At 42.9% G+C, this 13,238-nt stretch overlaps 3 protein-coding genes across 7 annotated transcripts; 1 reads left to right on the plus strand and 2 right to left on the minus strand.

Annotated features, from left to right (window-relative positions):
* Nucleotides 1-770: 770 nt before the first annotated feature.
* LOC108649316 (sporozoite-associated mosquito saliva protein 1) lies at nt 771-1,675 on the plus strand. Its single transcript, XM_030386545.2, has 3 exons — nt 771-976; nt 1,050-1,451; nt 1,529-1,675. Exons 1-3 carry the CDS (start codon nt 914-916, stop codon nt 1,571-1,573), a joined length of 510 nt encoding a protein of 169 aa, XP_030242405.1. The 5' UTR covers nt 771-913; the 3' UTR covers nt 1,574-1,675.
* A 187-nt stretch (nt 1,676-1,862) lies between these two features.
* Nucleotides 1,863-12,051, minus strand: LOC108649914 (uncharacterized). Of its 5 annotated transcripts, none has more exons than XM_089257810.1 (12): nt 11,858-12,051; nt 11,596-11,791; nt 11,211-11,516; nt 9,891-9,992; nt 9,460-9,564; nt 9,199-9,297; nt 8,896-8,994; nt 8,726-8,824; nt 5,672-8,641; nt 5,471-5,572; nt 2,591-2,844; nt 1,863-2,260 (listed from the first exon to the last, which is right to left on the minus strand). In XM_089257810.1, the coding sequence occupies exons 1-12, from the start codon at nt 11,867-11,869 to the stop codon at nt 2,147-2,149; spliced, it is 4,458 nt and encodes a 1,485-aa protein (XP_089113936.1). In that variant the 5' UTR covers nt 11,870-12,051; the 3' UTR covers nt 1,863-2,146. The 5 variants fall into 5 exon arrangements, with proteins under 5 accessions (XP_089113936.1, XP_089113935.1, XP_089113937.1 ...); XM_089257809.1 differs by lacking the exon at nt 1,863-2,260 and adding an exon at nt 2,301-2,503; XM_089257812.1 differs by lacking the exons at nt 1,863-2,260; nt 2,591-2,844 and adding exons at nt 4,692-4,825; nt 5,248-5,340.
* Nucleotides 2,600-4,658, minus strand: LOC149091631 (uncharacterized). The gene is made up of 4 exons (XM_089257817.1): nt 4,524-4,658; nt 3,934-4,458; nt 3,064-3,538; nt 2,600-2,844 (listed from the first exon to the last, which is right to left on the minus strand). The coding sequence occupies exons 1-4, from the start codon at nt 4,594-4,596 to the stop codon at nt 2,838-2,840; spliced, it is 1,080 nt and encodes a 359-aa protein (XP_089113943.1). The 5' UTR covers nt 4,597-4,658; the 3' UTR covers nt 2,600-2,837.
* Nucleotides 12,052-13,238: the final 1,187 nt, after the last annotated feature.

A 13,238-nucleotide genomic window follows, 5' to 3' on the forward strand; every position in this document is an offset into this window, starting at 1 on the left:
ATGTAAAATTTTGAGCGAGAGACTGCGGCAAAAGTGCGTGCGGTGCTGCCAGATTGTTGTATTTATTTAATTGTACTAAATGCTGCAGCGCACACAGTTATATAGCAAATAGCTTTGCAGTGTGTTAACATTTTGAATAGCTAATAATATTAGCTTAAAAGTTTATATTCTACAATTTCTTTGCTTTTAAATATACATATGCACAGTGGGTATTGGATAAAAATATATATTTTTTTACAAATTTCCAAAGCTCTCTATATAAACAAAACTTGCATAGACAAAGGAACCATATATGGATTACAGCTACAACTCTCAATTACGACAACAGAGCAGTGAAACATTTTCCGACTGTGAGTCTTGCCAGTAAAAATCATAAAAATATTTACAAATTTTTGTTAGGTATATATTGTAAGTAAAGTAGATTCTGAAATTAATTAAAAAAAAAAAAAAAACTCTGATAGTTGCTAGGTATGATTTAAAATGAAACTCCAATTTAGATGGTAAGAAGATACCCACAATATAAATTTTATTTACGCATCAGTTGAAAATTCCCTCTCTATGCTGTCTGTAACCTGCCGGCTTATAAATTGTATTGTATTTCTCGTTTCAATGGGTTTGGCATAGTAGCGAGGTAATCGCCCAGATCTACATGCATGTCAAATTCCGCTAGGCTAATGTACACAAAATCCAACAATTAAATATGCCAGTTAAATGATAGATATATATATTATTCTATACATATATATAGAGCGAGTTAATGGACCGGCTGGCTGTTTAGTGATCAGCGCTGCAATTGAGCTGAACGATCAGCGATCGCCACAGCCAGGAACCGCTTAATGTGGATTTAATTGCAACTGGAGGCCCCATATATATAGGGCCAAAATAAGACCCCATCTCAAACTCTGTAACGAAAATGTCGAATATTGGGATCTTGCTGTTGTTCATCTGTGTGGCCTTTGAGTCAGCTTTCGCCTGTGTAAGTTGCAGATAAAGTGAAAAGTGATAAAGTGATATATAGATTGCAGATATACTATACTATATTTCCATAGAATGGATACAAGGCAAAGATTCTGAAGATGGAAAACTGTGCGGGTGATGACGCCATCATCACAGTGGATGAAAATTTCGGCGTTAAGCTGAATAAAAAGTGCGAATTGATTCCCACGGGCTGCGTAATGAACAAGGCATTCAACACCGCTGTGATCAAGTATAAGGTGCAGAAGGATGGCATTATGATAAAGGAGGGCAAAATGGATATGTGTGCCGCTGCCGATCAGGCGTCCTCTGATGCAAAGGACATGCTCAAGGTGTTCGGTGCTCCATCCAGTTGCCCCGTGGTCGAGGAGAAGATCTGCGCCAACGATCATACCGTCGATCTGACCAAGTACAAAGCCATGCTGGGCATGGCTCGTGGTCATCTCATAATCGATTCCGAGATTAAGCACGATACTGTGAGTCATGAAGCGACCCATTTAACTAATGTGCTTATTACTAATATCCACATCTCTCTCACTCTCTTTTTCTCTAGGGAAAATCCTGTTTCCATGCTGAAGTCGAAATTGTGAAGAAGTAGAGATCCCATTTATCCGATATTATATTATGAGTCTTGCAAACTAGCTGTATCTTTCCTTGTAATAAATAAAACATATTGGTAATGGAGTGCACAAAAACAAAATCTGAATATTAAATTGTGAGGCTTGCACACTTCGTTCTCTTATTGCTATAACTAGTATTTGCCATGGGAAATTGTTGAACTCTTTTTTGGTGTCTTTGAACAATAGGAAATATCCTTTAGTATATATAGATTAATATTGATCATTTATTATCTTATTCTTCATTTGTGAAATGAAAACACTTTAACATAGCATTGGCTAGTTAGTAATAGATAAATGTATATATTTGAACAGTTTACAACACTTTTTGCTTACATTACATAAAGAATTAAAAAAATATCAAATCTTAATGGTTAGTTTTCCAATTTTCTATTCACAGACAGCTGAGTTTGCTATTGTGCAACTGGAAGTGAGGGAAATTTTCATCACTTTTGTTTTTCCTTAGAGTAAGGGAAGAGATAGTGGAAGGGGGTGAGGGACGGGGGAATGTTGAGACCATCTTGAGCAGAGCGAGGTGCTAGTCGAGGATTAGTTCAGCAGATGCCCGAAAAGCCAAAGTCGCAATCATCTTCCCTCTCTTTCAAGCGTCCCAGGTAGGGTGAGTGCTTGATGCCAAAGCTGTAGGAGGGCGTGTGAGAGAGGTTAACCTGAATGAGGGAAGGAGAAAGTATTTAAAGTCAGGCAGAATTGGTATTCAGTGCTAGTTTAGGCTATTTAATTTTGCTATTAGTATTCGATCTGATCTTTAGCTAGGCGTAATTCCTATCGACCCGATTCGCTAACAGACAGTTAACAAAACGATCTGGCACTAGACACTGGGTCGGTCGTCCGCAGAACCTCGAATGCATAATGCCAAAGGATATTGAAGGCGTCGAACGTTTCTCCCAATACTAAGGGCCAGGTCATATCGATATATATATTTAAGATATATGTATGTAAAAGTGTTGAGATCCGCTCAACAGATCTATCTGGCTTACCTTTTCGGGGCAATGTGCACCTGGGCCGGGCTTGTTGTTGTCGGTGATGACGTTGAATTTGCCGCGCATCGAATAGACGGGTGGCTTGGACTTGGTGACCGTGTATTCGCCATCATAGTACCCTGGACCGGGCAACACCAGCTTCGGTATCAATGACGGGCGCATGCGTCCGGCCATCGTATATGCTGGGGCTGAACGTATCTGACCCTCCTTGCTGCTGCCCAAGACAGTGGGTATCTTGTAGACATTAGGAGCTGTCGAGGAATGCAAATTCGGTAAATAATTGTAATTAAATAGGGTGTACTGCGGATTGTCTAATTGTTTTCTGATGGTTATTCAGCTGGTGTTTGAATGGCTTGGTTAGAGAGATGAGCTTGGTTCATTGAAGGGGCTGTAAGAGATATAACAAAGACGCACAGGAAAGGAAAACAGAAAACAGCAAAATGTCCTCGATGTCTCAAGGACTCGGTTACCTGATAATCTTGTGTTGCACACTGCCCGCCTTCACAATGTACTTAAGAGTATTCGATCTCGTGAACTCGCCGCTGGTCACAATCGCACCGTCCGATTGCACCACAGTGCGTGTGCTCGCCTCTGCCGCCTGAGTGGCTCTGGCATCTGCCGTACCACTGGCAATTACCTGTAGATTGTCACCGTTGGCATGTGCCTGGGCCGAGCGCTTCATTACGATGGTGCGACTCGATTTCGAATTGTCGTCGCCCACGAGCTTTTTTGTGATTGTTGCTGAATTGATTTTGTCGGTGTTGGTTGCTTGTTGGTGGTGATCGTTGGGTGCAGCGGTGGTGCTGGTGGTTGTTATCTGATTGATTACATTGTCCATTCGATTGGCATTTGTATCCTTGTCGGTGGTTACTGTTGTTGTTGTTGTTGTTGCTGTTGTTGTGCTGGTGGTGGAAGTGCTTGCGGTGCCAACAACAGTACTGCGAACTGTGGTGCAGATTATAATTAGTTGATTTGTGCCGCCGTTAGCTATGCATCAGATTGATGTATATGCATATATATATGTATGTGCACACATTATATACATATAAATCACAGCGTATGTATGTATTTGCCTCTGCCATTAAATGCTAATTAAACACCTCAAGTACTTGATCATTGCAGTTAACGGTAAACAAATTAATTGGGGACTACATTTAAAAAAAAAACACGATTTGGATAATAGCATGTAAGCACATGTATGTATATTAATCTGATTATGTGGATTCTCAACATTTCCATATACACTTTTTTTAATTTTTATTTTTTGGACGTCTTCGATGAATCGCCACCCCCAACAGGGCCAGCGCCTTGGGCAACCGTTTCGGTGATCTTTTTCTCACCTGGATTACTCAAAGCACGACCGGCAGCTGCTTCTGTAGTTGCCTTATCGCCATTACCACCAGCGGCAGTACTACCATCAGGACCAGCAGCTCCAGTAGAGGCATTTGCACCACCAGCGGCAGTACTACCATCATCAGGACCAGCAGCTCCAGTAGAGGCATTTGCACCACCAGCGGCAGTGCTACCATCATCAGGACCAGCAGCTCCAGTAGAGGCATTTGCACCACCAGCGGCAGTACTACCATCATCAGGACCAGCAGCTCCAGTAGAGGCATTTGCACCACCATTTGCACCACCATTTACGTGCTGATTAGGGTAATGTATTATCTTATGGTAAGCGCATTCAGTGCGACATTTCCTCATCGATTTCCATTCGTTATATTTGTTAAACATTCTACACTTGGTATAAACCGCGACACAGTCCAAAATGATGCGATGGAACGCATAGAACGTGCGACGTGGACCCATACAGTAGCGTTCATGTTTGTATTTGTTTTTCACCAAACATGCGAAATTGGGTTTATCTAGACAACAAAATAATCGATAATTATACCGATTTATAGCTACAAATGAGTATTGGTTGACTTACAGCGCGAATTCTCAATGATATCGAATAAGGATACGATCCATAAGATCAAACAGCAAAATGCCAACCATCTCATTTTACACTCATCTGTCAACTAAATCCCTAGAGAACTTCGTAGCGAAGTATCTGAATCGTAACGGATAAGGGTTACGAATTGTATTTTAAACTGTCTCAAATTGCAATTACCCGTTTTAAGATCAAGTACTTAAAGTGTCGTAGTGTTTTGATGATACGCTTACCGGGACTAGCCAAACGCCTTTCACGTCTTTGCAATATGCGATCTTCAATGTAAGCGCCTCTAGGTTCTAGTGAGTGCAGAGTTTCATGAATATATACATATAAATATATATATATAGATTTATTATATATATATGTATACAGATATATATTGGTATATACATATGGAACATAGACATTTATGTGAGGGCCAGCCAACCACGTGTGATGGAAAATAAAGTACAGAAATATGATATATAGAAATAAACATATAAAATAATACAACAGAAAGTATAAAGCTAGCTTCGGTTCACCGAAGATAAAACTACCCGAGCAGATATATTTATAAAATTATTGAAATCGATCGATTGATCAATTGATTTCAAAGTTTAAAGTATATATTTTATTTAATGGACATATTCTGCAAGGGGTTTAACACATGCTAAGCCAAAAATTGTTCTAAAGCCAGCACCGTTTTGAAGCTAAGTGAAATACAGAGAGCTGCACCTACCTGGAATTGGCGGCATGGGTAAGGTCTTAAGACCAAAGCTGTATGCCGGCGAGCTGTCGAGCTTACAGTGCTCTGGATGATAGTGACCGGGAGCTATAGAGCAGGCGTAACAAGATGTCAGACACAAAACATTCATAGATAAACATAACATATAGAGGAAGCAACATGCTAATAGGGGACTTAAGCCTAGATTCGAAAGTAGTTCTATCAATTGGTTCTTTACCGGGTGCATCGGTGGACACCTTGATCTCAGTTCGAGTGCCGAATGTGTATGCTGGAGAGTGTTGAGTGTTGTTGTGCTTTTCCGGTTCGTATGCAGTGGGTGCTGGAAGTTTATCAAGTGATTGTTTGATTTGGTATACATATATGCTTTTCTACTTATTACTTTGGTTCACATATGACAAATAAGTAGTCATTCATTTACCTGGAGTATCACTGATATGCTCTCGTTTGAGCTTCATGCCAAAGGTGAAGGCTGGTGTAGAATCAACCTGGTAGTTCTCTGGCTTGTAGTCGCAGGGCGCTGGAGTCTGGCTAATATGCTCAATGGTCGTACGACCTGTAATTTTGTAGGCGGGTGTATGGTCAAGCCGAACCTTTTCAGGAGAATAATCGCATGGCGCTGGATGATGATTTTCCACCTTGGGGTCATATTTGCCACCAAATGTGTAAGCGGGTGTGTGATCCAGTCGAGTCTTCTCCGGTGAATAGTCTCCAGGTGCCGGTGTACCATTTGTGATCTTCACTTCATGCTTGCCAGCTATGGAGAAGGCAGGACTGTGATCCAGTCTGACTTTCTCTGGGGAGTAGGCTCCAGGAGCAGGAGTATCGCTTGGTTTGTGAAGATCATGGCGGCCAGCAAAGGAGAAGGCGGGATTATGGTCTAGTCTGACTTTTTCGGGGTGGTAATCACCAGGGGCAGGGGTGTGGTTCTCAACCTTGGGGTCATTCTTGCCACCAAAAGTATAAGCGGGTGTATGATCCAATCGGGTTTTCTCTGGTGAGTAATCACCAGGTGCCGGTGTACCATTTGTGATCTTCACTTCATGCTTTCCAGCTATGGAGAATGCAGGACTGTGATCCTGACGGACTTTTTCAGGAGAGTACGCTCCTGGAGCAGGAGTATCGCTTGGTTTGTGAAGATCATGGCGGCCAGCGAAAGAAAAGGCGGGATTATGGTCTAGTCGGACTTTTTCAGGGTGGTAATCACCAGGGGCAGGGGTGTGGTTCTCAACTTTGGGATCATTCTTCCCACCAAATGTATAAGCGGGTGTATGATCCAATCGGGTTTTCTCTGGTGAATAATCACCGGGTGCCGGTGTACCATTTGTAATCTTCACTTCATGCTTTCCAGCTATAGAGAAGGCAGGATTGTGATCCTGTCTGACTTTCTCTGGGGAATAGGCTCCAGGAGCAGGAGTATCGCTTGGTTTGTGAAGATCATGGCGGCCAGCAAAGGAGAAGGCGGGATTGTGGTCTAGTCTGACTTTTTCGGGGTGGTAATCACCAGGGGCAGGGGTGTGGTTCTCAACCTTGGGGTCATTCTTGCCACCAAATGTATAAGCGGGTGTATGATCCAATCGGGTTTTCTCTGGTGAGTAATCACCAGGTGCCGGGGTACCATTTGTAATCTTCACTTCGTGCTTGCCAGCTATGGAGAAGGCAGGACTGTGATCCAGTCTGACTTTCTCTGGGGAGTAGGCTCCAGGAGCAGGAGTATCGCTTGGTTTGTGAAGATCATGGCGGCCAGCAAAGGAGAAGGCGGGATTATGGTCTAGTTTGACTTTTTCGGGGTGGTAATCACCAGGGGCAGGGGTGTGGTTCTCAACCTTGGGGTCATTCTTGCCACCAAATGTATAAGCGGGTGTATGATCCAATCGGGTTTTCTCTGGTGAGTAATCACCAGGTGCCGGTGTACCATTTGTAATCTTCACTTCGTGCTTTCCAGCTAGGGAGAAGGCAGGACTGTGATCCAGTCTGACTTTCTCTGGGGAGTAGGCTCCAGGAGCCGGAGTATCGCTTGGTTTGTGAAGATCATGGCGGCCAGCAAAGGAGAAGGCGGGATTATGGTCTAGTCTGACTTTTTCGGGGTGGTAATCACCAGGGGCAGGGGTGTGGTTCTCAACTTTGGGATTATTCTTGCCACCAAAGGTATAAGCGGGTGTATGATCCAATCGGGTTTTCTCTGGTGAATAATCACCGGGTGCCGGTGTACCATTTGTAATCTTCACTTCATGCTTTCCAGCTATAGAGAAGGCAGGATTGTGATCCTGTCTGACTTTCTCTGGGGAATAGGCTCCAGGAGCAGGAGTATCGCTTGGTTTGTGAAGATCATGGCGGCCAGCAAAGGAGAAGGCGGGATTGTGGTCTAGTCTGACTTTTTCGGGGTGGTAATCACCAGGGGCAGGGGTGTGGTTCTCAACCTTGGGGTCATTCTTGCCACCAAATGTATAAGCGGGTGTATGATCCAATCGGGTTTTCTCTGGTGAGTAATCACCAGGTGCCGGTGTACCATTTGCAATCTTCACTTCGTGCTTTCCAGCTAGGGAGAAGGCAGGACTGTGATCCAGTCTGACTTTCTCTGGGGAGTAGGCTCCAGGAGCCGGAGTATCGCTTGGTTTGTGAAGATCATGGCGGCCAGCAAAGGAGAAGGCGGGATTATGGTCTAGTCTGACTTTTTCGGGGTGGTAATCACCAGGGGCAGGGGTGTGGTTCTCAACCTTGGGGTCATTCTTGCCACCAAATGTATAAGCGGGTGTATGATCCAGTCGGGTTTTCTCTGGTGAATAATCACCGGGTGCCGGTGTACCATTTGTGATCTTCACTTCATGCTTGCCAGCTATGGAGAATGCAGGACTGTGATCCTGACGGACTTTTTCAGGAGAGTACGCTCCAGGAGCCGGAGTATCGCTTGGTTTGTGAAGATCATGGCGGCCAGCGAAGGAGAAGGCGGGATTGTGGTCCAGTCGAACCTTTTCTGGCTCATACGCGCAAGGTGCTGGTGTTTCGCTAGTCTTCTGTGTTTCGTGTCGCCCGGCAAATGAATAAGCAGGATTGTGATCGTGCCGTACTTTTTCAGGACTGTAGTCGCCTGGTGCTGGTGTTGTGTTTTCAATGTGATGCTCATGCTTACCAGCGAAACTAAACGCTGGCGTGTGGTCGCTTCGATATTTTTCCGGGGCATACGAGCCTGGCGCTGGGGTAGCGCTAACAGATTTCACTTCATGTCGACCAGAGAGTGTATAGGCTGGCGGATTGTCCAAGCGCACTTTCTCCGGCTGATAGGTGCCGGGTGCTGGTGTATCTTGTGACTTGCTAACCTGCACACGTTGACCAAAGCTAAAGGCTGGAGTTTTACCTAGGACGCATTTTTCTGGCTCGTATGCGCCGGGTGCTGAAATACAGATGGTTGTCTTTAATTAGTTAGTGAAATATGTTCGTTCAAAATACTGCAAGTGGATGGATCAAAGCGACTTACCAGGCGTAGCATCAACAACATCGTGATTAGATTTGCCGGCAATACTAAAAGCGGGTGCCGAATGCAACTTTGACTTTTCTGGACTGTACGTACCAGGTGCTAGCAAAATAATATAGATTATTTAATTTCGATCAGATCAAGAGTAGATAGCTCAAGTGTGAATAGCCCACCTGGAGAATCGTTGTGCTGAATGTGCTTCGTCTTCAGACCAAAACTATAGGCGGGTGTATGATCTAGAACTGTTTGCTCGGGTTTGTAGGTACCGGGTGCTGCAAATTGTATTAAGTGAGGTCGATAAGCAAACAAAACTAAATAAACTCATGCTCTACTCAATGTACTGGATACTGTACTACTCAATGTACCCATAAGACGTAGGTAAATACTAATTCAAGTGCAAAACTAATCGTTGATTGAGAAAGCAAATTCATAATTCCCACTTATTTGTTTGTTTTTGTTGCTAAGTGTCTACAAACCTGGCGTGTAGTCAGGCCGCAGCTCGTGATGTTTGATGCCGAAACTGAACTCTGGTGTCTTGCTGAGTTTCACCTTCTCGGGAGAATAGGCGCCAGGAGCTGCGGGATAGACATATAGATATTACAACCCAAGGCGCGTGATTTATGCGTAAAGCTGTGGTAAGTTTGAAAGCCAAATTTCTAACTAGAGTACTACGAGTGCCTCATTTTGCTGGACTGGGCTGGGTTGGGGTTGGGGTTAGGGCTACAACAACATATTACCTGGTGTATGCTGATCGTGTTGGATTTTAGTTCGTCTACCAAATGTGAAACGTGGCGAATTCTTTCTTGATTGCGTGACCTTTTCAGGACAATAGCTATTTGGCGCTGTTAGTGTTAATAAAACAAAATAATTTTGGTAGGGATAACGACATTTTATTTGTTAAGACTATGCAACGAAATGCAACTAGTGATGGGTTATACTGCAAAAAACGGAACTAAATAAGGTTAGGAGTTACAAGTTACGAGTGTTGCAAAGTGCCTAACAGACTAGAAGGAATCTACCCCACACCAAGATGAAGAAGTGACGGAGAGGTAAAAGTATAGAGAGTACACAGATAAAGAGAGAGAGAGAGAGATTGAGCACATGCAAGAGAGATTTGTGTTATTGCAACTGGGTTAACAGCTCAACGTTAGCCAGTTAGTTGTGTTACCTGGATTGTTAACTAGGTAAACGTTAACCTTAATGCGAAAGGAATATCGAGGCGCACGCGGCTTAATGACATCAAGCGGCACCACTTGATAATGGTTGGGACCTAAAATAACCGTTGGTTTTGACAGTCGGTGGTTGGGTCAAATTAATCAAAGAAGAAAAATGTTTCCATTAAAATTTAGATCAAATTAAGAAAAAAAAAGAATAAGCCAAAATATAAAATAAAAAAAGTAAACAAAATAAAACAGATACTACAGAAAAACTTTGTGGCTATAATACAAAAGAGAGTTTTATAATCAATAAGGTAGCGACAGATAGACATAGTGCCTCGAGTGATTAAAATGTACGTACCTATTACTAATAAAAATCCCCAATAATATATTAAATTAACAAAAATTTAATTAAATGTATAAAAAAAAATATTGAACCATATGTATATATTATACACTTAAGGAGCAAAACGTAAATTGGATTCGATTTGTTAATCCTTATACATACATATATAAATATTCTATATATACAAAAACATTTGACTATCAAAAGTTACGTACATTAGATCAATTTGATAGGATCATACCACAAGCTATGTTTTTAATCAATTTACAAAGACATATTGTATAAATTGAGAACTTTAGCTTTTAAAAGAATTTATAATTTATAATTTTAATTTTATAATTTAATGATTGTATATACATATGGATAATTTAAGTTTTGCTCTTTTATCGTAAATAAATTCTATAAATAAAACAAAAACCATGAACAAAATAGATAATCTTAGATTTTAATACACATTCGCTTCAAGAACAATGCTACTAAAGAGAGAGAGAGCAAGAGAGCGACTACTTAAAAGAGAGCGAGATGAATATACTCTAATATGAAGCAAGCAACTACAGCTACGTGACTACAGGGTAACACACATACAGCGAGAGGCAATGCAAAACAGAGAGAGATAGAGAGAGAGAGAAAAGGAGAAAGAGTGTAAGTGAGAGAGGGAGAGAGAGTGAGATTGCTCTCAAATGCAGCGATTACTTACGCGCTGCTGAGATGATTCTTTCAATGGAATTATTATTATTGTTCGATATGATTTCTTATATATGTACAACATGGATTGGATGCGTCTGCCTGCAGATATTACTTGATGCTTGATGCTTGATGATGCCTCTGCAAGTCCATTTAGTCCATTAGCGTTAATGATGCGCATGCAACCAAACCATTGGCCAAAAACCATTCAAACAACCAACAAGAACACCAAAGCACAAAACAACCAACAAACTCTTGAACACTGTTCGGGACTGCGGGACCTGGGACCGTTGCGACTTACCCGGTATCAGCTGGTACTTGGTATGGGGCGGCCTCTTGCCAAATGTGTATTTGGGCGTGGCATCGATGACGGCCTTCGATGCATTCATCACGTCATATTCGCCCGGGCCCGGATTAACAAAACGCGTCAGCTCCTTGGGACGACTTTGAAGTGTGGCTGCGTGAGGGCACTCCTTGCCTCTGGGCACCATGCCGGACACATTGTACTGGGCGGGCCCGGGACCTGTCGTTTCATCTTTGGTGGCCGGCTTATGGCCAAAGGAATATGCCGGTGCGCCCTTCTTCTTGGAGTCTGGCACTTTGCTGCCTAAATGAACAGAGAGAGAGAGGAAGAGGGAGGTGCATCAGTTACTAGTATTCAGGTTTAGTCTCTATCAACAACCCACCGATCAGCGTGGGTAGCTGCACAATAGCCGGTCCCGGATTACTCGTCTCCGCCGCAATTCGACGCGTGCGCACGGTGGGCGTCCAGGGTCGCTGCTCGATATTGCCAGCCATGGTGAGAGTACGTATTATACGCAGCGGTGCACAAGGACCAGTAATCTTCGGCTTCTTATATCTGTACTTACTACGAAAGCCAACCTGCAAGAAGAATTACAAATATGCTGAGTACTCTAATTGCTTTCTGCATTGCATTCTGTTCCGCACAGTTTTATTCATGTTGTTGCAGTTCTTGGCGCACAATCAGGTGTCTCTGTAGACGATTCGGTTTGAAATTTTTTGGCTTAGCAATTGGAAAATTTAACGAAAAATATAAACAAAAACTTGAGTTTTAGTGTTGTTTTTGCTTTGAAGTAAACACAAAAGAGAAAGAAAAGGGAACTCTAGTAACCTCATAAACCAAATGCTTAAATTAACATCAAATCAATGACGTAAAATCCATATCGTCCATAAACTCAAGACAAACAAGCGCACAATAATTGAACGTGATCGACTAGTAAGTACCCTGAAATGATGGTGTCGAGGACAGGAAACATAGTTGGTACTCATATTTCATGCCAACAGATTTGTTGAAGTGCAACACGAAAGTCTTGGTTCTTTAAGGTATCTGAAAGCAAGATATTCAGCAAAATGTAGAGCAAGGTCCACCTATTTCTAGCCAATCAATACGAATTTCCTATCTGTTCATTTGTTTCGTTTTATCCAATTATTTTGCCTAAGAACAGGGTACAAGGCAAGGGATCCCAAAACTTTGCGATTTATTTGTTTCGAATTTTCTGGGCCAGCACAGGACTAAGCAGAATTCCGGTTTGGGGTTGCCTGTGGATTTGCTTGCTCACGCCAAGACAAACAATCAAAGACAACGAATTGGACAAAAAGTTTGGGTTTGCGGTAGGCTCTTCAGCCCGTTTGACCTTCTTTTGGCAAGTGTTGGCTGCCGGCAGGCGCGAAAGCCAATACCTGATGTCTGATAGCTTTGCGCCGTGTCAGCGCTGCTCAGCTGAACTCTGAGCTCTGGTGACAGGCAGCGACGTCGCAATGTAATCGATACTAAGCGATGACGACCTGAATTGGCTTTCCTAGCGATTAGCTAACGCAATTGAACGTCAACAGAAGCAGAAAAAGAAACAGCAACAGAGGCCGCCGCGCCTTCCATTCCCATTCCATTTCCACTTCCACTCCCACTCCCTGTAGTTCACTCGGTCGCCTGGTCAACACCGTCACAAGGTTGCGCCTCCAAAAAGTATGCAAAGTGCTAATGTTGCCCATTTGGCGCATGTGGGGCCAACAAAACGATTACTTTTAATGACTTATGGAGCGACAATTGCATGCCACGAAAACGGTTACTGCACATTCGAGTGGAGCGCGTGATGTGGCTAATTGAATATATTGAAATTCGTGTCGAAGAGCTGTACGAGTAGGGTACCTAAGCAGCAGAAGCAAATTGTCCTAAGCCTTAGATATCATTCGGCACGACTTAACACGAGATGGTACAAGGAAACACGATATTATTATTACTGAGCACTACTTTACACGAGATAGTGTAAGTAGAGGCGGGTCCAGAAACGACTGGGGAAAATATGACCCG

Source organism: Drosophila navojoa, chromosome 3 (assembly GCF_054131105.1).
Source record: "Drosophila navojoa isolate 15081-1374.11 chromosome 3, UAZ_NAV_1.0, whole genome shotgun sequence".
NCBI classification, from domain to species: domain Eukaryota; kingdom Metazoa; phylum Arthropoda; class Insecta; order Diptera; family Drosophilidae; genus Drosophila; species Drosophila navojoa.

Bases quoted from the DNA above. Each gene is read 5' to 3' on its own strand.
- LOC108649316 (XM_030386545.2), top strand. From the start codon at position 914: ATGTCGAATATTGGGATCTTGCTGTTGTTCATCTGTGTGGCCTTTGAG. The intron at 977-1,049 runs GTAAGTTGCAGA...ATATTTCCATAG, and splicing joins TTGAGTCAGCTTTCGCCTGT to AATGGATACAAGGCAAAGAT. The intron at 1,452-1,528 runs GTGAGTCATGAA...CTTTTTCTCTAG, and splicing joins CCGAGATTAAGCACGATACT to GGAAAATCCTGTTTCCATGC.
- LOC149091631 (XM_089257817.1), bottom strand. From the start codon at position 4,596: ATGAGATGGTTGGCATTTTGCTGTTTGATCTTATGGATCGTATCCTTA. The intron at 4,459-4,523 runs GTAAGTCAACCA...TTTGTTGTCTAG, and splicing joins TATCATTGAGAATTCGCGCT to ATAAACCCAATTTCGCATGT. The intron at 3,539-3,933 runs GTGAGAAAAAGA...TCTGCACCACAG, and splicing joins TCGTGCTTTGAGTAATCCAG to TTCGCAGTACTGTTGTTGGC.
- LOC108649914 (XM_089257809.1), bottom strand. The intron at 8,825-8,895 runs GTGGGCTATTCA...TTATTTTGCTAG, and splicing joins TCAGCACAACGATTCTCCAG to CACCTGGTACGTACAGTCCA. The intron at 2,845-5,470 runs GTAAAGAACCAA...ATTCCTCGACAG, and splicing joins GGTGTCCACCGATGCACCCG to CTCCTAATGTCTACAAGATA.